Below are 25,671 nucleotides of genomic sequence, written 5' to 3'. Positions count from 1 at the left end.
ACACATGGTCACAACGCTAGCACAAATGTTGACTATACAAATGAGGTATGCCAATTGAGACCGTGCATGTGAGACGATTACCCACAATCCTGAGTGGCTTGTGATCACGTGATGCTCGGCAGACAAAGCGTATAGGTAATACAGTACTCGTATTGCAAGACGGCGCTCATTTATCAAGTTAAAATTTATTAAAAATTTTTGCTCGTCTTGTGAAACACTTGCAGACCAAGTTACTCGCAATCCAAGGTACCACTGTATTCTGTTAATCATAAAATATTTCATTCTGCAAATTTTTTTAATAGGCTTTCATATTTTCAAAATTTTATGATATATCATTTAAATGATATGTATTGGAAAATTTGGTAGACGTTTTTAATATGCTTAGTCTCTTTGTAGGAGAAATTATTGACCAAAATGATGGATTAAATGAATTACTGGATCTTAGTAATGTGCAGATTGTGAATGTAAAAGATCCTCAACCTGGCTCTTGGCAGTTAGAAGTTAATAGTCATGGACCACACACATTAAGATCCACAGGTCTAAGTAAATTGGATTTTGTGCATGGGTTTTCCAGACAGCCTACTGTGAATTTGAAAGAAACTTATCATCGGCCATTGAAAGGTAAATTTAGCTGATGAAAACATTTTATGCCAGAATAAAATTTAGTTTATTATGTATGTTATTTCTCACAGTAATCATGAATATATTTTAATTGCATATTCCATTCCAGACAATTCATATTACAACTTGGTGGTGACATTCATCATCACGAACCATGGGCTCACTGCCCGTTGATGTCTGATGCCTGTTTCACTATCTTCTTCCACCTTTCTTTGTCCAGTGCACAGTGTCACAGTTTTTATACACCCATTCCACACCAGTCTTTTATTTCGTCTATCCATTCTCTGTATGGTCTACCTCTTCTGTTTAAACCATCCAAAATACCAAACATAAATGTCTTTATCTTCTGGTTCTCACTCATTCTACAGATGTGTCCAAATAATTGCAGCTTTCGTTTTATAATCTTCTGCATTAGATTCTGTTTTTGTTGTTTCTTCTGATAGAGCTCTTCATTGGTGATTTTCTGTACCCATCCTATCTTCTTAGAATCTTCCTGTAACAAGTTCTTTCAAATGCCAAAATTCTTATTCTTGATTCCTTATTTATTACCCATGTTTCAGATCTGTACAGTACACCGCTGAAGATGCATGTTTCCAATACTCTTAGTTTTGTTTACAGACTGATCACTTTACTTTTCCAGATGTTATCCATGGCCTTCAGATTTGTTCTTCCCTTTGCAATCCTGATCTTTATTTCTTTTTTACAGTCCAAGTCATCTGTCAGTATACTTCCCAAATATGTGAATTGTTCTACATTTCTATATCAGTTCCATCCACTTGTATCTTTTGTTTCATGTTCTTCTCACCAAATACCATTGTCTTTGTTTTTTCAAAGTTCATAACAAGTCCAAATCTCTTCCCTTCCTCATTTAACAGTTTCAGTGTTTTTTGTAGTTCTCTTTCGTCATCTTCAATAATAACAATGTTATCTGCAAATCTCAGATTGTTAATTCTCATTTCGTGTACAGATATTCTTTTGGCATCTTCTTTCATTTTATCCATTGCTCTTTCTAAATGTGCGATGAAAATGCTCGGTGATATTGGGTCTCCCTGTCTAGTACCTCTGCTTCTTTTAAACCATTTCCCCAAATATCACCTATTCTAACTGCTGCAACTGCATTCTGATAAACATCTTTTAATATAGCTATTAAATTTTTATCAATTCCATAGGATTCCAGAACTGCTAATGTCACTTTCTGGTCAATACTGTCAAATGCTTTCTGAAAATCAACAAAGCAAGTAATCAACAAAGCAAGTATATTCTGAAAATCAACAAAGCATGGATAACATCAGTACAGCAATGTCGAACTTTTCAAGGAGCGGATATATGTTTTTGTTTTTTCTCCTAGCTTTCTCTGCTATTAACCTCATTATCAAAATCTGTTGAATTGTAGTTCTATCCTTCCTAAATCCTGCTTGCTCGTCTGCAAAGTATGCTTCCAATTGTGTTCTCAATCTTTCTGTCAATATGATCATCATCATTTTACCAAGGTGACTTATCAAGGCAATTGTTCTATAATTTTTACATTCTAGCTTATTTCCTTTCTTGTATAATGTTACTAATATTGATTTCACCCGCTCCTCTAGCATTTTCCCTTATTTCCATACCATATTACATAGTTGGTGATTTCTGTAACTATACTTTCACTACCATATTTAATAATTTCTCCAGTAATGTTATCGTTACCAGGACTCTTGTTGTGTTTTAGCCGTCCTATTGCTTTTTCTACCTCTCCTCTTAAAATGTCCATATCATGCTCATTACCTGGTGGTGATATCTGCTTCAATTCTTCAGTCAGTTTCTCAATGCTATCTGAATCTAGTTTTTCTTCATATAACTCACTACGGTACCTTGTCCACCGCTGTACAATTTTTTCTTTATTCATCAATACTTTGCCTTTTTCATCTTTAATTGTGGTCTGTTTTGGTTGCCACTTTCTATTAATGGTTCTGATCGTTTTGTATACCTCCCATGTTTTATGCTCTCCATAGTACTGTTCTATATTGTTACATTGGGCTTCTAACCATTTCATCTTATCCATTCTGACTGCTTTTTTCACCTCATTACACTTTCTTCTATATTGCTCTTCTATTTGTTCTGATGTATCCCTTCTTATCTTCAACATTCTTTTCTCCTGTACTAACTTCAGTGTTTCTTGTGTAATCCATTTCTTCTTGATCTTCTCTTCTTCTGGTACTGTTTCTTCAACTGCATCTTCTATTGCCTTCATTACTCTTTTCACTCTTAAATTCGAGTTTTTTTCTTTCTTTACACGTTTAAGTTTCTCTTCTAACACTGTTCTGTACCTTCTTCCTATTTCTGCTTCACTTATTCGTGTTGTATCTCTTCTATTCTGATGTTGGGGTTTATATTTCTTTTTTAATTTCATCTTGATGTTTGCAATCACTAAACTATGGTCCAAGTCTATATCCGCTCCTTGAAAAGTTCGACATTGCTGTACTGATGTTATCCATCTTCTTTTAATCATAATCATATCAATAATGTTTTTGGTTTTCCCATCATTTGATCGCCACGTCCATTTTCTACACTCCTTTTGTTGGAATCTTGTGTTACAGATCATCATCTCGTGGTCTGCAGCAAATTCTAACAATTTTTTGCCCCGTTCATTTCTTTCTCCGAAACCATATTTTCCCATGACTCTTTCCCAACCATCATTATCTATTCCAACTTTGGCATTCCAATCTCCTTCAATAATTAGCACATCTTGCTTTGGTATTGTTTCTATTGTCTCTGTCAGATCTTTGTAGAATAAGTCAATATCCTCACCTGTGCTGTCAGATGTGGGTGCATATATCTGGACTATTGATATGTTGAATGGCTTTGCCTGAAATCTTGCTACTATGATTCGTTCATTAACTGGTTTGTAGCCTAACAGTGCCTCTCAAGCTCTTTTGCTAAGAAGGAAGCCAACTCTTGCTTCGTGCATGGTGTCATGTCCTGACCATATTACTTTGCATCCATTGATCTCTCCAGATGATGTCCATATCATCTCTGCCAATTCTAGTATATCCCACCGATATCTCTTCATTTCCTCACGAAGTAGTTCTAATTTTCCTGACATCCAGAGTGTCCACACATTCGACGTTCCTACTGATAACAGTTCTGTTAGTTTCAGTTTCTGTTTCCTTTCAGTATCCCACTTTTCGATCCAACCCCGATCGCTTGATTGGTATCGCGGGCCTTGTTTATCTGGGCGACACCTGAGCCGGCATGTTGTAGCTGTTGATTGTATAGGCATCAGATAACAATCGTGTTTTTTCTTTACGGTCAGAGCATCGACACTCATCTGACCGACCCCCCCCCTCCTTTATCCAGGCTTGGGACTGGCATGAGACCCCTAAGGATCCCATGGTTGAGTGGTGACATTGCTTGTACCTTTTCTCAGAACTGTTCAGTTTGTTGGCATTATAAAATTCTAAATAGTATGATGTTTCCATTTAAAATGAGCAGTTTTGCTAGTGTTCACATGTGTATCTTAGAATGCAAAAACTGCACCTGCGTTTAGTATTCTAATGCACAACAGATATATTTATCTTATTACTCTGTATAGTCTTGATAACTTCTATGATGCTAGACCAGCAGAAGTAAACCTTTTTTATATAGTTATTTCAGGATTGACTGCAGGTAACTGAAACCACAGAAAGTGAACCCGCAGATAAGTGGGGGGGGGGACTACTATATAGGAAAAATATATATTGGTGACTGAAACATCATGTATTTTGGAAATAACATTTCTGTCAATTTTAAATGAAACAAAGACTATAAGCTAGTTTAAAACAAGGTAGGAATGTGTAGAAGTTGGCTAATCATCCATTGCTTCATGTTGGAGGCTTAATGGATTTTTTACAACACTCAAAAAGAATTAAAATAGAATTTAATACTTCCTATATTTCGTCCTAGTCACTAGGACATCTAGAGGGATTACAAAAACAATTAATGTAACATGTACACAAATATCATACAATAATAAGCCCAACCACATGGGTGACACTAAAGTCCTATCTAGGTGGAGCACCCTCTAAGGGCGGTAGTAGGTGACCTGGAATGTAAGGTGGGACCTCTGGTGATGAGTGTTTCCCAAATCTTCGGAAGCTTAATGCAACTGTATTTATTAAGATTTGGTTGGTTTCTGAGAGCTGCTGCTGCTTCTAAGAAAAGTCTCTCTTTCTTGAATTTGCTGTGGTGGAGCATGGTGGTTTTCTTCCATGATACCCTGTGGGTGGTGTCCAAAACATGGTCAGCCAAGCCTGAATGGCCATAGTTGTGTAATCATAATCAGAGGAACCCAATAAACACATGACAAATTGGTTGTATAGTGGAAGAGAGCCTATACACACACACACATGCAAGCCAGCTAGGCTGGGATGTGTGTATATGTAGGCTCTCTATAAAAAGAAAATTATATTATTATTATTATTATTAGACACCTCCAGGGAGTACAAGGACTCATTGAGGGAGGGCACCTGCTTTACAACTCCGTCTCCACCATTCAATCACCAACTGACTTCAACTACACCACCGCCGACCACCATTGGTATTTCCACAGACAATCACAAACATCCATGCCCATGGTAGGATTCGAACCCACAGCCTTTTGGCTGGAGAGCGGTCTAAAAATAATTAATGCTAGCAGCACCCATGGTTCCCAGGTGGTCACATTCCCAAGTACTAACTGGGCTCAGGTTTGCTTAACTTCAGTGATCAGACGAGAACTGGTGCTTTCAAACCGATGTGGCTGCTGACACGTTGGTTTGAAAGCATATTGAACTATTGAAGATGTAAAAATAGTAACTGAAGCAGCTTTTTTGTAATCAAGTGTATTTTTGGTTGCAGTCTGTTTAAATGGACTATAATGTGAATAATGCCTTGAGACAATTTGCAAATATCATCAGTTTATCACAGGTTTTATTGTGGTTGTATTAAGGTCACAAAATGTTCAGTATGAAAATAAGCCAAGAGAAAGGACCCATAATAGTACATCATTTATGTGTTTTTACATTTTTCATTTTCTATAAATTATCCAATGTGAACAATGAATTTCAATCATTCAAATTCCTATATCAGAAAAAAAATGGGACTTAACATTATCAAGAATCAAGTGTGGACCAAACCAGTGTAGAAAACCTTACACTCCAACATAATGAAATAATGGTCAGTTTTGACAACTCCTCCTTATTCACAAATGTCGCCCTCCAAGAAACCTTAGAGGTAATCCAAGCTAAATTTCCTCCTGATATCTCAGCCCTCTTTCAGTTCACAATGAACTCAAGCTATTTCGTTTGGCAGAAAAATCCTACAAACAGATAGAGGGGACAGCCATGGGTTCACCACTCTCCCCACCCTTGGCCAACTTCTTTATGGAGACTTTTGAAGAGAAAGCCTTAAATTCTGCCCCACAAAAACTTACGATATGGCTTCGCTACGTTGATGATGTGCTTGCTATTTGGCCACATGGCTCGGATACACTCCTTTCCTTCTTAACACACTTAAACAACCAACCCCAGAATCAAGTGCGCCCTGGAAAAAGAGGAAAACAATAGCCTTCCTAGACACACTAGTCACCCGCAAACCTGATGGAACCTTGGTTTTCTTAGTCTATAGAAAACCCACCCATACAGGCAGATACATTCACCAACAATCTCTCCCCCTTCCTCACAATAATGTGGAGTTATTAAGACACTATTCAACAGGGCTAAACTAATCTGTTCAAATGACAAAGCCTTAACTACTGAACTAAATCACATCCTTAACACTTTCTCAGCCAATGGCTACCCCCCCCCCCCTCCCAAAAAAAAAATCCAAAAAATACTAAAACCAGTTATCCACAACCCACCTCCCCCCCTTTCACAAAAAAGATTACTCTAAATCCATCAAAATTCCGTACATCCGAGGCACCCTGGAGAAAATTAATCAACAAAATCCTAAAAAAACATGATTTGACCTCTTGTTACAGACCATATAGAAAATTGGCATCTCTTATCTGCTCCACTAAAGACCAACCACTTCCCCTAGACCTACCTGGTGTATACCAGGTCCCTTGCAGCTGTAAATTGTCCTACTTTGGCCAAACAGGCAGGACAGCAAATATCAGAATCTCAGAACACAAGGACTACCTCCGATTTCACCAGTACAACCACTCTGGGCATGCAGACCATGCTCTGGATACTCGCCACAGAATAAGGTGGAAGAAAGCCACAGTAATATACCGCAGCAAGTTCAAATATGAAAGATTATTCATGGAATCAGCCTCAGCCCTTAGGAACAAGCCAAACCTCAACAAATTTGGATACATGAGACTTCCCCAAATTTGGGAAACATACATCAGGAGAACTTCAGACCAAAGGCAAAGAAGAACACCTGATATAGCCCGCTAGGGGAGGGGACACCATCAGGACTTTATGAAAATGGTTGCTTCCTCACCTTGTTTCTCATTTGCTGTTGTGTAGTACTTGCGTGCACATGTCTTTATCCTAAGTTCCCATGAAGATGGCAATGTGACTTTGTCGAAATATTAGAAAGTATATACAGTCATCCCTCGACTTAGGTCCGTTCGAGTTATGTTCTTTTGAAGATATGTCCGTGATCCCATAAGGGAATAAATAACATTCTCGGCTATACGTTCAAACAAGACGCAAGTGATCGTAAGGTAAAACACGCACAGTGGCAACAGCACTTTCAACGGCAACCTCCCTCGGCAGTCGGCATGTATCTTGAACAGTTCCTCTGTTGATTTTGTGTTTGAGAAATGGGTTATCTGTGTATTTAAATATTTCGCGATGTTTTGTGCAACATGGCCCCCTACACGCACAATCAAAAAACCTAGTGAAGAATGATAGAAAAAGAGGCAATTGATCTTGAAACAAAGTTGCAAATTATAAGGCAACATGAAGCTGGTAAGCCCCTCAATGTGATCGCACATGCTTCAGATGGTCTCATTCTACAGTGACGACCATTTTGAAAAATAAGGATAAAATCTTAGAGGCTGTGAAAGGATCTGCTTCCATTAAATCGATGATAGTGACGAAGCAACAACAAGGTCCTATCTGTGATTTGAAAAAGCTATTTGCATCATGGATAGAGGACCTGAACCAAAAGCGCATATGCCTTAGCACTAGGACCATAACCGCTAATGCACTAAGTCTCTTCAACATGTTGAAGGACAAAGCAGGACCCGATTACGACTACGAATTCAAAGCTTCTTCTGATTGGTTCATGGGATTTAAGCAGCATTTTGCGCTGCATAATTACTATTATTACAGACAACTCCAGGGAGTCATTAGACTCATCGAGGGAGGCCCCAAATCATATTCATCACAGCTATTCGACATTCATACAGTATCTATCACTTCTACCTCATATATACAGTATCTACCTCGCCTTAAACTCATTCACTGTCACAGCATCCACCACAGACTCAGGGAGCGCATTCCACTCATTCACTACTCTAAAAGTAAAGAACCCAGCTCTAACACCTTTACTAACCACACTTTTGCCCAGTTTCCATGGATGTCCCCTAGTCCTCCCACAACCAGCCCTGTTCTCAAAAATATCTTCTGAATTAATTTTATAGAAACCCTTCAGTAATTTGAATGTCTCAATCATATCTCCCCTCCTCCGCCTATCAACCAATTTTTGCAACCCACAAATCCTCAACCTGTTCTCATACGGTTCATTCCATAGACCTGCTATCATCTTGGTCACTCGCCTCTGGATCCTCTCCACTTCCTCTCCATCAAGAAGAAACCTAGGTGAACAAATCTGAGCACAGTAGTCGAGATGGGGTCTTATCAAGGCTCGATACAGAGGAACAATAACCTGCTTGTCTCTGCTTGTCAACATATTCTTCAGCAACCAAGTGATTTGATGAGCTGATTTGGCCACTTTTGCAATGTGTCCCCTAAATTTCAATTCCTTATCCACCAACACTCCTAAATCTCGTGCCTCATCAATTTCCTGGAGCACGGTTCCACCAATGCAGTAAACTGCCGCCAATCTTTTCACCCCAAAATGCATAACCTTACATTTTGCCACATTAAATTGACATCCATTCTCCTTAGCCCAGACCTCCAATCTATCCAAATCATCCTGCAAAATTTTGACGTCATCTGCATTCACTATTGCCCTACCCAACTTCGCATCATCCGCAAACAAATGAACTGTTCCTCTCAGATCTTTTCCTATATCATTTATGAACAAATTAAACAGCAGTGGTCCAAGAACAGATCCTTGTGGCACACCACTAGTCACAGGCCGTCTTGTGGACTCTACTCCTGAGTAAACCACTCTCTGATATCTCTCTGTCAACCACCCTCCTATCCATCTCACCCACCCTATGTCCATTCCCATATGCTGCAATTTACTGATTAGAATTCCATGTGGTATCCTGTCAAAGGCCTTAGCAAGGTCCAGTAGAATCACTGTAAACCCATTACCCTTATCTAGTTCAGCCGTCACTGTGTTATAATATGTGAGCAAGTTACTGAGGCATGACCTATCTTTCACAAAACCATGCTGTCCCCGATACAGCATCCCATTTTCTTCTATCCAATCTTGTATTTTCCTCTTGACTATTTTCTCGAAGACCTTGATAATGATTCCTGTTATGCTGATTGGCCGGTAATTTTCAACAGCAGCCTTGGAACCACCTTTGTGCAGTGGAACTATTTTCCCCTCTTTCCACCCCCTTGGGACTGACCCAGTCCTGAGGCTCAAATTAAACAAAATGGTCAAGGGCACTGACAATTCTTTAGCTGCTTCACGTACGACACGAGCTGGTATACCATCCAATCCCACAGATGTATTGACATTGAGGTTCTGTAATAGACTAGTTACCTCTACTTCATTCATCACAATTCCAGTATAAGCTGTTGGTTCTTCCATTCCTGCAAAGTCACCACCTGGATGATATACTCTTGCAAAGTGCTCGCTCAGTAATTCCACAATATCGACTGATTCGGTTACCTCCCTACCCTCAGCATTTTTAAGATCATTCTACCATGAGCATTTTTCCTTTTACTTGCAACATATTGAAAAAACTGTTTGGGATTCTCTTTAGCCTGCGTGGCCAGTTTCCTTTCGTAATCTGCTTTTGCTTTTCTTACCACCCTTGTTACCATCCTCGCCTGAGCTTTATACTGTTCCTGCGCCTGATGGTCACCCTTCTCCTTAAATTCCCTCCCCAATTGTTTCTTTTTTTGTAGCTCATGCTTAACAGTGTTATTCATCCATTTAACCTCTACTTGATTTATTATTCGGACTCTTGGTATACAGTCAACCATTGCCTCCTGCAAACAGTTTTTAACCACCTCCCATGCACTATCAACATCCAGCCCTTGCAGTTTTACATGCCATGGCATTGAGCCAAGCACACGCCCAAGCTCGTCATACTTATCAGCCCGGTAATTCCACATGTACCCTGTCTTAATTGTAAATTCGACTCCTTTAGCCACCTCCCAAGTCATGACCTTATGGTCACTCTCACCAATTGGTGGCAACATGGTCATGTTCGTTACAGCCACATTCTCAGTTGCAATTACTAGGTCCAGCACTCTCTGCCCCCTGGTATTTTCCAATACATGTTGCCGTAGATAGTTGTCCCTTAATAACCGCATAAAATCCAATTCCTTCCTCCCATGTACCCTCTCCTCTTTCCAGTCAATGTTACCATAATTGAAATCACCCATAATAATTACCCTCCTTCCACTCATTTCTTCTATTTACTTATGCATACTATCCACACCATCCACTCCATCACCTGGTCTATAGCAGCACCCAATTGTATATTTTGTTCTGCTAGATTCTATCTCACACCAAACAGCCTCAAATGTGCTTTTTTCCCCATCCTGTAGTTCAACTTCTATACTCCTTGGCTGAAGCTCATCAGCTATCATCAATAACACTCCTCCCCCCCTTTTTATTCATCCCGTCACTCCTGAACACGCTATACCCGTCGCATTCAATCCCACTAGCTTTATCATCTTCTGTCAACCATGTTACACTAATACCGACAACCTGTGGCCTGGAAGTGCCAGCCATGGCCAAAAACTCTTCCTTCTTGTTCCTAATACTCCTGGCATTAGTGTACATGAATCGCAGAAGCCCATTTGTCCCATCCCTACTTTGATGCCTTGTACTAACTATCCCATTCTGATTTGTTGTCCGTCGTACTCGCTCAGGCATAATATACTCATTCATACACTTAACTGCCCCCCTAAAGTCTGCATATCTACTCCCCCCCCTCTTAATAAATCTAGTTTCCCTGAGTCTGTACATCCATTTTCACTTCATTCAGCAACACTCTTTCCAGTCTCCGCACACCAACTCCATTCAAATGTAACCCATCCATCTTATATAAGTCCTTTCGCCCATCGAACTCATTCCACATATCCACAAATTCCACACCACTCTCCATGCATAACCCATGCATAAAGTCATTGGCAATTATGGCCCTCCATCTAAACACTTCGCTGTCATACCGCGGTAAGATACTCACCATCCTAACTCTCTCACTCTTCTCTTTTGCTACCTCAAACAACTCCCTCACTTCCTCTATCATTTCCATTTTGTCCTCTTTCAAATCATTTGTTCCTGCCATGATTATCATCTCTTTCACCCTCTGTTTTTGCAGTCGAATAGATTCGCTGACGTCCTTTATGTTCGCACCCGGCTGGTACGACTTCGTTAAACTCTCAATTATTACTCCTCTTAATAGCGAATCCCCATATAGCACTCGCTCCTTCATTTTATTGACGTTTACGAACATTCTATTATTTGCCGTCACAGACTTCCGCCGGTTATTTGTCGGTACGTTCAACACACATTTTTCCATACGCTCCAATTGTCTTTTAGCTCTGTGTATCGCACCATTCAAATGGGCAATTTCGCTACTCGCATTTATTTCACCATTTTCATTATCGATCAAATCATCCATTCTTTCTGTGTTTCTACCTTCATTTACACTTTCAGCGATGCTCTCACACCTATCTGGCACTACCACACAATTCTCTAGCACACCGCCATTTTCTACATTCTGATGGATGAAACATTCTTGTTTTAGAAAAAAAATGCCCTAGCGGACATTCATCTGCAAAAAGCTAAAATCTATACCTAGTTTCAAAGTTCTTAATGCCCGTATTACGATGCTGTTATGGGTAATGTAGCTGGATATAAACTGAAACCATTTGTGATATTGGCACAGTGAGAATCCACAAATCTTCAAATACATTAGCAAGCATACTCCCAGTTCATTATCGGAGCAATAAGAAGTCGTGGAGCACTGAAAAATAGTTTCAGGATGCTATAATCAACTGTTATGCGAGTGAAATAAAAAGCTACTGTGTGAAAGAAAATGTAGAATTTAAAATTTTATTAATTCTAGATAATGCTCCAGGTCATCCGTCTTATAGCAGTGATCTTCACCAAGTTCAAGGTCATGTTTCTCCATCCAAACACTACTTCATTGATCCAACCATTGGATCAGGAAGTTCTTGCAGTGTTTAAGGCTTATTATCTATGGAGAACTTTTTTTCACAAGCCATTTCTGCTACTATAGGAAATGACTAGACTCTCAGGCAATTCTGGAAAACATTCAATATTTTTCATGCTATTAAAAATATTGCTGTGGCTTGAGACGAAGTGACCTCTCGATGTATGAATGGCATATGGAAAAAAAAGACATTAAAAAGGTTTGTGCATGATTTTGGAAGTTTGTAATAGTGGTCCTAGCAAACAATCGGCATCTCGAAGTGATGACATCATACGGTAATTCAACTCATAGAAAGTTCCCCTGAAGAGTTGACCAAAAGAATTGGTCAAACTGGAGGATTTTCCTCCTCTGTTGCAGAAGAGGAAAAATGAAAAAAGGAAGAGGTAGTTAAACAATTTACACTGAAGAGTCTTGCAGAAATGTTCTTTGCAGTTAGCGATGTTCTCAAAATGGCTGGAGACATGGACCTCAATGTTTGAACACTACTTAATAATAGAAACGAAAGTACATGATGCGCTTGTTTGCTATGAACAAATTTATGATGAAAAGAAGAGGAATAAGCAAAGCACATTGGACATTTTCATCTAAAAACAAAACAAAGGTTACACAAGAAGAGCCACAGCCTGATCGTTCACACAGGGAAGGTAATGAAGATATGATTGGGTGATTATTCTGCTGTTTTATAGTGGCAGTAACATACAGTACAGTTTTATAATAAGGTTTAAAAATTAAAATGATAGTATAAATGATAGTAATTACGTTTAAGTCCCTAACCTCTATAACTCTGTTGATTTAATATACTGACTTACGTCCTCCTGCCGGATGGAACGGAACCTGGATGTAAGTCGAGGGATGACTGTATTAAAGTTTGATTTAATTTATATTTCTATTATACGCTGTCAATTCCTTAAGTATTTAATAATCTTAAATAATTTAATAGTCAAGTGGGGATTAAGTGGATGAGTAGAGATATAAAGCAAGAGCTTCAAAAAAAAAAAAAAAGAAGAGGAAATATAAATAAAAAGTGATCAAAATACTCATGAGCAGTACAATACACATGTGCAGGCAAGAAAGATGACTGGTATGGTAGTATGGTAAGAAAGGCCAAATCAGATTATGAGGGAAAATAGCTACACAGGCCAAAGATTTTTTTTTTTTTCTTATATAGCAAATTAAGAGGACAAAATGACTATGGTAGGATGATTTTAATCAGTAATAATAAATTTAGTTTAATCCTTTATCCAAGTGTGTGCAAACAAAGTTTGTGCCCGAAAGTATCTTCAGGACTGGGGGTAAAGTGGTACAACACCGGGCGACTCCTTGCAAAGGTGGAGCAAGCTACCAACACTCCTATCTCAGTATCTCCCATAATGCAAAACACATCTCCTTGCAGATATGTATATTGTTATGCATTAAGGGAAGGGCCACTATCAAGACTAGTTTCGACCTTTATTGAGGTCTCTTCAGTGGGAGCCAGGCCCAAGTGGAGATACCAGGCAGAAGCATTAGCAAGGTCATCTCCTATAGGAGCTGCCAAACGGTGTGCCACCTTTTTATTAAATTACTCTGGATTTAGAGAAAGATGTTGAAAGTTTATTTTTCACTTGGTCAGTCTATAATAAATTTAGTTTAACCCTTTATCCAAGTGTGTGCAAACAAAGTTTGCGCCTGAAAGTATCTTCAGGACTGGGGTAAAGTGGTACAACACCAGGCGACCCCTTACAAAGGTGGAGCAAGTTACCAACACTCCTATCTCAGTATCTTCCATAATGCAAAACACATCTTGCAGATAAGTATATTGTTATGCATTAAGGGAAGGGCCACTACCCAGACTAGTTTCGACCTTTATTGAGGTCTCTTCAGTGGGAGCCAGGCCCAAGTGGAGATACCAGGCAGATACCAGAAAAATAAACTTTCAACAATTTTAATCAGTACTGATGGTAGGAAGGTGACAGATGCAAAAGAGATAGTTGAGTTGATGAGGGATTATTTTGCAAAAGTGTATCATCCAGATGGTGATTTTTCAGTAGATGATATGACAAAGATGCATGTCAAAATTGAGGTAGATGAACAGGAGATGTTCAGCATGTTGAAAAATATCAATGTGACTGGATGGCATGTCACCTATGCACTATGAGAATTTGCATTGCCTCTGATGATGTTATTCAATCTAAGTCTGAGCTCGGTCAAGGTTCCAAGAGAGAAAAAGGGTAAGATAGTTCTATTACATAAAGGTAAATCCAAAATAGAAGTAACAAATTGCAGACCAATTAATATATCAGGAGTGGTCATTAAGTTGATCAATGATTAAAAAAGTTGGTTAATGGTAAAATCCAACAATAGGTGGATAGAGATATGATTCTCTATAGTGAGCAGTTCGCAGGTCCTGTCTTAGTAATTTATTCACATTTAATAATAAAGTGACAGTGGAATTGGATAAAAGAAATGGCTACACCATGATTCTACTAGACTTTGCTGAGGCATTTGACAGAATACCACACGAAAGAATATTAAAAAAGTCTAGTAAATGGGAATGGGTATGAAGTGAATAATAAGGGTGGGAAGTGCAACAGACGGACATCAGATCTTAGTATATAGTGGAGTGAAATCTAGGAGAATTACGGTGACTAGTAGAGTACACCAGGATTCTTTCCTACTAGGGCTGCTACCCTTTAATTTGTATAACAATGATATAGGTAAAGACTTAAGGGGGAGGATATTCAGTTGTTTGCTGTTGATGCGAACTGGGGAGGGCAATAGTTGATAATGGTGATGTCCACTGGTGTCCAAAACCTAAGGACAAACATTGTTTTAGAAGATTACATTCACAAATTCATCTGAATCCGCTTGTGAAATTTGTATAACTAACGATTTTGAGGAGAAATGGGTTCACATTAAAATCACATTTTTGAATCATGCGCAAAGGGGTCATGTTGTAACACTCAACTGAATAAAAGGAAAAAGGCTGTGCTATGCGAATTGTGTTTGAAGGAGGCTTTTTTAAAAGTAATGTATTGTAATTTCTCAAAAACATCATCTAGATGATTTCACGTGGGGAAGAATTGGAAAGCTGAAGAAGGCTGCATTACTGATATTGCCAGAGAGTTTGGAATCTCACATAGCAGTGTATCTTGGAGGTTTAATGGAATATTATCAGCACTGAGAAAGGATTAAAACTAATTATAATGCTGCCAATATTTCGACTCAGTCACAGAGACATCTTCAGGGATTACAAATAACTTTTTTGTAACAACACACACACACAAATACAATACAATGATAAGTAAAACAAGTTAGCGAAACTAAAGTCCTATCAAGGTGGTGTGCCCTCTATGGGATGTGTGCAGGTGGCCTAGGATGTAAAGAGGGATAATTAATGTTTCCCAAATTTTGGGAAGTTTTATGCAACCATATTTGTTTAAATTAGGTCGATTTCTGAGTGCAGATGCAGATTCAAAGAACAGTCTTTTTTGAATTTACTATGGTGGAGCATGGTGGTTTTTTTTCCAGGAAATCCTGTGGGTTGTATCCAAAACATGGTCTGCAAGGCCAGGTTGACCATAATTGTGATTGCAGATGTATGACTTATGTTCTTCTAACCAGATGGTTGCTGATCTGCCTGTTTGTCTGAAGTAAGCCAGCTTACAGAACAAGCTACTCTATATACTCCAGGCACTGAGAGAAGAAGGAGCTGATCTTTGGTGAAACTGATAAGGATAGTAAGTTTACAGTGGGGCTTAAACGCTCTATGGAGGTTGTACTTTTTTAACGACCTGGCTATATTTTTCTGATGTGCCACGGATGTAAGGTATGGTGATGACATTTCTGAAGTCCTTCTGAAGAGATGGTTGGGGAATGGGGAAGGAATTAATTATTTTTTAAATTCTGTAATCACTGTAGCCATTGGAAAGAAAGGTGTTGTGTATGTGTTTGAGTTCGGTTGAAAGGGCGGTTTCACTGGAACAAAGATTGTGGGCTCTATTGGTTAGAGTTTTAATAATCCCATATTGTTGAGAAGGGTGATGGGAAAGTTTGTGAATGTATCTGCCTGTATGAGTAGGTTTTCTATATACAGAGAAAGAAAGGTTACCATTAGGAAGGCGTATTACTAAGGTTGTACGTGCAGGTTTCTGTGGTTTAGAAGTTCACATGGCATATTCTGGTAATTGGACCACATTTTTTTAATAAGCTATATAAAACACAATGAATTAATAAAAGACCCGACAAGTTTATTAAGTCGTTTGACTTACATCTTCAGGGGTAAAAAGTAACTTAAAGTTTAAAACACAAAGAAAAGAGAAGTCATTAGTAATAGTTCATACTATACAGTTGTAGCTGTCTGACTATTCATAAAATTAAAAATCAGAATGCAGATTCAAAGCAGTGCTGAGTTTAAACAATGCTAGATGATTCCACATTCTGTTGTTCACATTCATAATGTCCGAGGTCTGATTGAGGTATATTTTTTATTAAAGCTGTCCAAACTTGGTGGAGAATTAATCCTTGATTTTTATTGCATTGTATTTTAAGCATGTTTGCAGCTTCTTTAAATTTCCTTGTGTAACAGTTTTTTCTATGTACGACATGCTTGTTTTCTGCCAGAGTACATTGTGGCCAGTGGAAATGGTATGGAAAGATAGACCTGATTTGTGTTCTCTTCTGTTTTGCACACACATCCTTTTGGTGTTCGTTCATGCGAATTTCCCCAGATCTTCCTGTCTGTCCTACGTAGCAGATGCTGCAAGAACAATAAATTTTGTAAAGACCTGGTTTTAGACTGTTACATAAGGAAATTTAAAGAAGCTGCAAACATGCTTAAAATACCAACACAATGCAATAAAAATCAAGGATTAATTCTCCACCGAGTTTGGTCAGCTTTAATAAAAAATATATCTCAATCAGACCTCGGACATTATGAACATGAACAACAGAACGTGGCATCATCCAGCATTGTTTATTTAAACTCAGTACTGCTTTGAATCTGCATTCTGATTTTTAATTTTATGAATAGTCAGATGGCTACAACTGTATAGCATGAACTATTACTAATAATTTCTCTTTTCTTTGTGTTTTAAACTTTAAGTTACCTTTTACTCCTGAAGATGTAAGTCAAACGACTTACGATACTTGTCGGGTCTTTTATTAATTCATTGTGTTTTATATAGCTTATTAAAAAAATGTGGTCCAATTACCGGAATATGCCATGTGTTACTAAGGTGTCTAGGAAGGGTAAACTATTATTATTTTCCTTTTCCATTGTAAACTGGATTCTTGGATATAGGCTATGGCTCGTTTTTCAAAATTTTCCATGTAAAAATTGGGAAGAGGGGGGAGGTGAGGGGGGGACTCATGGTGGTAGTTCCCTCTATCTGTTTGTAGATTTTGTTCTTCCAAGAGAAATAACCAGAATTGATGGCAAAGGAAAAGAGCTCTAAGATATCAGAAGGAAAAACGTTTTTTAATAGTGTTAAGGTGTCATTTAGGGGAATATTGGTAAACAATGAGATGATGTTAAAGCTGACCAATATGTCTGTATTATTTAAAGTGAGATTTTCAATTAAGTTTTAAAAGTGGGTCAAGTTTTTTACATAAGATGTGGTAAGACCATTGAAGGGGGTCAGAGAGTTAGCTAGCTGCTTTGACAATTTGTAGCAAGGTGCATTAATGGCATCTACTATAGGTCTTTGGGGAGAAATAGGTTTGTGGATTTTAGGTAAACTTTATAGCTGGGGGAGGGACGAGAACTGAAAGGTTTCAGTTTTTTATAATGTGAGGAGGCCAGGAGGACACTTTTTAAGTAAGTTTTTTAATTTTTTAACTTGAGTTTTTGTTGGATCGTGTTCAAGTGGTATGTAGGTAGCACGATCCTGGATAATAATATCCATTTTATGATTATATTCTGAGGTGTTAAGTGTTAAGGATGACTGTGGCATTACCCTTATCAGCTCTGGTAACGACGATACTTTTTTCTTTCTGTAATTTTCTGAGGGCAGAAAGTTGTCTGGAAGATAAATTACTTTTTGGAGGTGACGACTGGGAGAGGATGTTAGTTACATCAAAGCTGATGTTATTGGCTGTTTCCAGAGCTAAGTGACAGATTCCGTGTTCGATGTTGTGCATAATATCTAGTACCGGAACTTAGTGATGTATATTTTTAAGTGGCAAAATTTTGGCCATGGCTTAGAGCACTGATGGCATCTTCGCTGAGTATTTTTGATGATGGGTTGACTACTGTATGGAGCATTTGAACTTGAGGTAGCGGTTTTGATTTACAAAGGTTATTAAACTTTTTGATGTGCTTTTGCTTATTTTTTGTAGCAGTGTATCCAAGCTCTATGCAGTGTTTCAAACCAATGTAATGTGTTCCAGTTGTTTGCTAAGAGGTTGATTTCACTCTACCACAGAGTATGAAGACAGAGTTTTGGTTATAACAGCAAAACGTGATCGATGCACCATGGCAGGTCAGCTTGCAAGTCTGCTCCATTCAAGCACAGGTATGCGGATATCTCAACAAAAACTATGGCAACTGTGTGCGAGAAGTAGGCCTATACACCCAAAAGCCTGTAATCTGTGTTCCTTTATCCACAGCTCATTGAGCATGTTTTCAGTTGTGTTGTATCCATAAAAACTGGACAAGACACCAGTGGATTAATCTACTCTTTATAGATGAGTGGGTTTAATATTTTCTCTGATTTTAGATGACACTTGATCTGGCATGAAAGTGGTATTGCTTATCATTGCAAAAATGTTCTTGAAAGGGACAGATACAATGATGCTGGAGTCATAGTGTGGAGAGGCATTATGCTTAATGGATGAATCAAGCTACAATTGCTGAAAAAAGGAACTATGACTAGTGGACAATATTGCAATGAAGTTCTTTAACATCATGTTTGGTTATGAATATTCTTTTTTGACCACTATATATTATAAGATGATGTAAACTGGGTTTAATAATATGAATTTGATATTTTTCATCCATCCAGTTATGTATTAGTTGTAATTTAGGCTTTTTTGTTCTTTAAGCTTTTTGTATAGAGTTATCTTGCCCAGACGAAGCCACCAGTCAGATGGCAAAACTAGTAGGCTAACATTATATATCAAAAATCTCTGACCTATTAAACCCAGTTTATATCATCTTATATCATGTTCGATTATTCCATAGTGCTGTAGGTTAAGAATTCACTTTTATGGATGACAGCCATACCATATCGTACATAGGCAGTGGAGATACTTTTGGAGGTGGCCAGCATTCTTCCCAGATCTCAACCCCATAGAACACGATTAGGATACAATAGAGAGATGCATTGCTGATTGAAATTTTCCCTCTAGAAAACAAACAAGGCCTTATTCTTGCTTTGAAGGAGTAGTAATCTAATTTGTCCCAAGAACTCCTGAATCACTTGGTGCTAAGCATGGTTCAACATTGTGAGGGCTGCATCACAGTTCAGGGTGGACAAATTCCATACTTAAATGTCTCCCTGCATAGATTTTTGTAAGCACTGTACATTAATTCCTTAACTATGTCCTTAGGATACTTGCAACTTTTGCAAAAAATTATACAAAATTTATAAATTTATAAAAATTTATAACATTTTTGTGGAATATAATTTATTAATATGCTGACAATAAATTTATGACCACATTTGGCTGAAGTCATGAAAATGTTTTCTTATACAGGTAAAAATGTAGTTCGTCCTTAGCTTTTGAACATCAGTGTAGATATCCTGCAGGATAATTTGAATAATGGGCAAAGGATAATGATTGCCATTTTAACATTGCAAAATGTAAAGATTATCATGCACTTCTTGTTGAAGAGGTTGCATACTGTGTATCCTATTGATGGTACTGGATTGCAGGAAATTGATGAGGCTTGGGACTTTGGGTGATGGTGTTCAGAGGCCATATTGCAAGAGTTGGTAAAATTATTATTATTATTATGGTGTGTTCTCAAGGCCAATTTGTCTTTATGCAGGATGAAACACCTGAATTTCCAGGAAAAAAAAACCCTGCTACCTCCGTACGAGATCTGCTATCTCACCTTCAATTGAATAACACTATATAAAGATTCCTCTCGTCATGATGAGAATCAAACTTAGACCTTTTCCAGTCGAATGATGCAACATACTGTCATTCTTCCAATTGCACCATGGAGGTGCATTAAAATTGATGCGAACAGCATCCAAGTGTTCCCAGGCATCCTCCCAAGTACTAACTGGGCTCAGATTTGTTTAACTTCAGTGATCAGACAAGATCTGGTGCTTTCAAACTGATCTGGCTGCTGATAATATTTTAAAGGAAAATATCCCAAAGGATTACTTGGATGTTAAAACTTGTTTTAGGATGTTTAAAAACATCCTATAACAAGTAAAGATAGGGAAGATATTATTCCTCTTTATAAGGCTATGATTCAGCCATATCATTATTATTATTATTATTCGTGGCACCTCCAAGGAGTCTGAAGACTCATCGCGGGAGGACACCTATTGTACAACTCTCCGTCTCCACTGCTACACTGAACCTCTACACCAATCAACAATATCAGCACCATCTACTGGCCACCTCCACCAGAGCTAGTATTTTTTGTCTGTAAATTGCATGTGTTCTGTAGGGCCGATTTGTCTGTATGAAGGATGAAAAACACGAGTTTCCGGGAGAAAAACCCTTGCTACCTTCATATGAGATCGACTAACTCACCTTCGATTGAAAATCGCCCATAAGAAGATTCCTCCAGTCATGACAAGAATCGAACTAGGCCTTTTCCAATCGAAGGGCGCAACGTACCGTCGTTCTTCCAATGCGCTACGGAGGCACATCTTTACTACTGTGTGCAGATTTGGTCACTTGAGTTTCTTGGAGATCACTAGATGGTAGAGAGGATTCAGAGATGAGTGACTGAGCTCATGACAGGTCTTTTGGAATGCTTCCTATGAGGATATGTTGAAGGTATGTGGGTTACCAATGTTTAGTTGATAGGTGAAAAAGAGGAGTCAGGATAGAAACTTATAAGATATTTAAAGAGTTTTATAAAATTGATGCAAAAATTTTTTCATTACATGAGAAATAGAGAAGTAAAGATCATCTTTGGAAATTGTGTAAGAATGTAGATTTTTTGCATGGAGAGTGGAATGGATTGCCAGAATTAATTGTGAGTGCACTGACAGTTCATGAGTTTAAGAAGAGGTATAGTAGGTTTTTTGAGTGGGTAAACATTAGTTTGTATCTCTCACAATGACTCTGGACCCTGTGGCAATACTGTTAATAATAATAATAATAACTAGCCTATGGATTCAGCATGTAAGGACAGAATGTGGTCTTTAGCATTTGAAGACTAGAAAAAGGAGAGTAAATATGGTGGAAACATACAGATTAGTAAAAGGATTTTCCAGTATAGTCAATGATATTTTGCTTATGGTTGGTTGATGTGGAATTCAGGGTCATCCTGGAAGCTAGCTAAGAGTATGATTAGGAAGCATATGATGTTGGAGGTAGAGGAAATAAGAGATCTGGGGGTGATAATGGATAAGGATCTAAAATTTAGGGGACACATCGCCAAAGTTGTGAAGACAACACAAAGGCTTCTGGGAATGATGCAGAGGACACTGATGTGTAGAAGTAGGGAGATTCTTGTTCCATTGTATAAGGTTTTGATTAGGCCACACATGGACCATTGTGCCCAGATTTGGTCACTGGGTTTTTCAGAAGGATGAAGAGATGTTGGAAAGGGTCCAAAAGGCGACTGACTAAGGTAGTTTCTGACCTCTGGAATGTTGAGTATGAGGAAAGATTGAGAAGATGTAATTTGCAGAGTCTGGTTGACAGGAGGAAGAGGGGAGATATGATAGAGACCTACAAGTTGGTAAGATGTTGTTATAGGATCAATGGTGGAGAAGTTCTACAGAGAATAGTGGGAGATCAGGGGAGAACTAGAGGTCATCCCTGAAAACTGTATAAAGAGGATGTGAGTAGAGGAGTGAGAGGCGGGTTTTTTTTGTGCAGAGTTGTGAATGATTGGAATGTCTTGCCCGAGAGTGTGGTGTCTGATATTTGAATGTGTTTAAGACACGGTATGATGAGATGTGTGTGTGTGATAAAAGGACCTCCCAGATGAGTCTTTGACTCCATGAGGTCTTGGGATAATAATAATAATAATAATGTCTATGTTCTTCGTGTGGTGTGGGGACTGGGTTACCATTAGATGTGAGTGTATCTTTAGTGACCGTGTTCATGGAAACATATGATAGTTATCTAAGTATTAGTTATTAATGGAATCCTTCCTCAGTGAGTTTCTGGACTTGTTGCAGGAGAATTCATGGTAATAATAAAAATCATAACAGTATATTCTTTTTATAGAGTGTTATATTTTTAACAAGTACTTTACTTTGGTGCTCTGAGGATGCTTATTGAATTCAGCAAAGTCCACTAATAAACTATACATTTATTAGTGTACTTAATAAGTATATAGTTTATTTATTTTTTTAATTTGGTGTTGCAAGTTAATATTATTATTAAAAATTAACATGAATTTTGAATAACATTCTCAAGAGTTAGTCATGAATACAGAACTTATCCAGCTTGTTGCAGAAATATTTCAGGGAGATTTGGTATAATATGGACATCTTAGAAAGTTGGAAAAAAAAAACACATTTTGAAATTTTCCATAAAAAAAATCATTCTTTCTTTACATGGTTCTTACTTTTGATTTTAGGTGCACCTACTTATTTATTAATTAATGCTACAGAGCTGCCATTACCAGGATCATTTGAACGTGTTCAGTTGATAGATTTGGAAGGAAACCTGCTTCAGGAAGTTCCATTGAATCGTCTGCCTGGAAAGCCTTCTTATTTTAATGCTTCATCCTTTTACCCACCTGACCAGTATTTTTATTTGAAGGTAAATTCTAAATTAAATAATTTTGTCATTTAATGTGAATATTAATCTTGTTTTATTTACTTTAGCTTTAATTTGATTTAATTCCCTTTCTCCGAATCATCATAAAATTTCTGAAGTGCACCCTCATTTGATATATAGTACGCATTTTTTTATTTAAAGGCATCCTTTTGGTGTATTGTCATTTAGATTTTTTTTTTCAAAATCTCACTTTTGCTTTTTATTTTTCATTTTGTCATTTAAAGTTCAAGTCAACTTTTTGCTGTTAATTTTTTTTCCACGTGGCTTCCACCCATGAAAGGTTTATGTAAACCTGTATTACATTCATACTGTGGGTAATAATAAACATCTTTATTAAAAAAAAATATGTTTATTAACTAATTTATACATTTCTTGGAAAGAAGTCGATGAACACCCCCATAGGCAAGATGCATTGTGTCATGTAACAAGTCATGTGTTTGTAGCTGGTATGAATTAGAGGAATATGATGCTCTCAAGTCAGTTCAACTGTGTCTGGGTGAAATGGCTGAAAAAAAAAAAAAACATGATGAAGTTTGAAAGAGGCTTTATGATAGAATGCCATGTAGCAAGCCTACTGTTCTGCAAATTGTTAAAAAAAAAAAAAAAGGGAGAGTTATAGTCTATGCTACCTGCCAGCATGAATGATATGCTGGCAGAGCTGCGTGAGGAGAAGGGAGTGCAGTTTGTGAATGTATGGCATGTGTTTGAAGGAAGAATGGAATTATACAGATGTGACATATTGCATTTGAATAACTTTAGAGTGAGTGAACTGGAGAAACTGTTGCTGGATAGAAGTGCAATGGGTGATGAAAGCAAGAGATCTGAAGTAAGAAATGAAGTGAAAGATTAGATAAATGGTATTGAAGAGACTGAAGTGCTTGACAATGGAAACAGTAGTAGTAGTGTGAGAGATAAAGAAAGAACGGGAATGGGGGGGGGGAGCCAAGGTGGACAGGGAGACATTGTATAGGGAGAGTGGATCTTGGGAGTAGTAGTGAATGTATGTATGTATGGGGATGGTCTGCATAGAAATGGAATAAATCTGGATGTGAGTGGGATAGTTGAGACTGAGCAGATATATGAAGTAAGTAGTAATAAAGGTGATTGGGGGAATGGCAGGTGTATTGAGAAAATCACAACCAACAAATGACTTGGGTAGGACTGGTTATAGACCTGAAAGTGAACTGCTCTGGTTATTTACATATGTCAGGAGTATCAGAAATAAGGGACATGAAATTGTTTCTCTGATTTAGTTTATATGTCCACAATTGTTGGGATAAGTGAAACATGGTTGAATTAAGATGATATTCTAACAGGATTAGAAATGAAAAGGTACAGTGTTTTTTGCAAGGATAGAAAGAACAAAAAGGGAGGGACAGTGCTGCTGATGATAGCAGTAGAATTATGTCCACATAAAAGAGGGAAATAGTGGCAGTAGTTTTGAGGCAGTGTGGTGTGGCAGTGAAGGCCAATAGGAATAGATATTTAGTTGGATGTCGCTATAGTCCAGGGGAAGTGGAGGGTGGTGATGAAGAAATGTATAAGCAACTTTTGTCAGTGAACAAGGAAAGAGTGATTATTAAATTATTAAGGGTGATTTTAATTATGGAAGTATAGATTGGAATGAAGCAATAGCATTTGGGAATAAGGAAAATGAATACCTCGAGATTTTGAGAGACAGCTATTTCAGGCAGTATGTAAAGGAGGGCATGCAAGGATTGAAAATTTTGGATCTGATCATTTCATCAGAGGATGTAATTGTGAATTGGATTTCATGCTTCCCTCCAGTTAGTGAGAGTGATCACATGAGACTTCTAAGAGGAAAGGATATACGAGGAAGTACAAGACTGGTGATTATGACAAGCTTAGGAGAGAGCTTGGAGCTATAGCATGGAATGAGGAGTTGAGTAGTAAGGAAATAAATGCTGCTTTGGAACTGACAAAGAAATACATAACAGCATCAATGTGTGAATGTATTCTGAAGGTTAAAAGGCCGAATAATATAAGTGTAAAATGGATGAACGAGGAGATTAAGCATAAAATCTGGAGAGAGTGCAATATGAATAATGGTAATAATCAGTTGCATGAATAATATAAAGAGCAGGCAAAGAGAGAGTGGTTCATTTAGTAAGGACAATAAAAGTTCAATACAAGCAGAAATTTGCAAATCAGTGCAAGAAAAACCCTCATGAATTTTTTTGATATGTGGCAAGCAAGATGTGTGGAAAGGATGAAAGTGGGAGATTGGTGAAATCAGAAGCTCAAGTGTAGAGAATGAAATGAGAGAAGGCTTAATGATAAGCAAGCAAGAGGTATATGAGGAGTTAAGTAAGCTATATATCAATAAGGCAATAGGAGTTTATGATATATCACCATTTGTCTTGAGGGAGTTAGCATCAGCTTTAGCCTATGGTTTATCAAGAGTCTTGCAACAGCAAAAGTCCCAAATAGGTAGATCTGTATATCTTGGAGTTGTACTTAAGAGGTTGGTGAGATATTGGACACAGTGGGTTGTAACAGTGATATTTTTTTTGCTTGTCAGATTTGTTAAAGGGGTTCATTGTCATATTTTACAAACTTACTTAAGTTCTGTAACAAGTGATGAATGTATTGGACCAGGAAAATGCATATACAAT

General features: G+C 37.9%; 1 protein-coding gene and 1 pseudogene across 1 annotated transcript in view; one reads left to right on the top strand and one right to left on the bottom strand.

Annotated features, from left to right (window-relative positions):
• Positions 1-25,671, top strand: part of LOC150104035 (hemicentin-1-like) — a 594,473-nt gene that overhangs the window by 97,609 nt on the left and 471,193 nt on the right. The window contains exons 5-6 of the mRNA XM_090396386.1: positions 397-621; positions 22,833-23,017. Coding sequence (XP_090252512.1) covers positions 397-621; positions 22,833-23,017 — 410 coding nt within the window. The remainder of the gene's footprint in view (positions 1-396; positions 622-22,832; positions 23,018-25,671) is intronic.
• LOC150104037 (5S ribosomal RNA) lies at positions 5,267-5,385 on the bottom strand (annotated as a pseudogene).

This window comes from Typopeltis vanoorti, chromosome 8 (genome assembly GCF_054136105.1).
Source record: "Typopeltis vanoorti isolate ZY-2024b chromosome 8, IOZ_Tvanoo_1.0, whole genome shotgun sequence".
Taxonomy (NCBI): domain Eukaryota; kingdom Metazoa; phylum Arthropoda; class Arachnida; order Uropygi; family Thelyphonidae; genus Typopeltis; species Typopeltis vanoorti.
The sequence above is the reverse complement of the archived record's forward strand: the minus strand, read 5'-3'. Positions and strand labels throughout refer to the sequence as shown.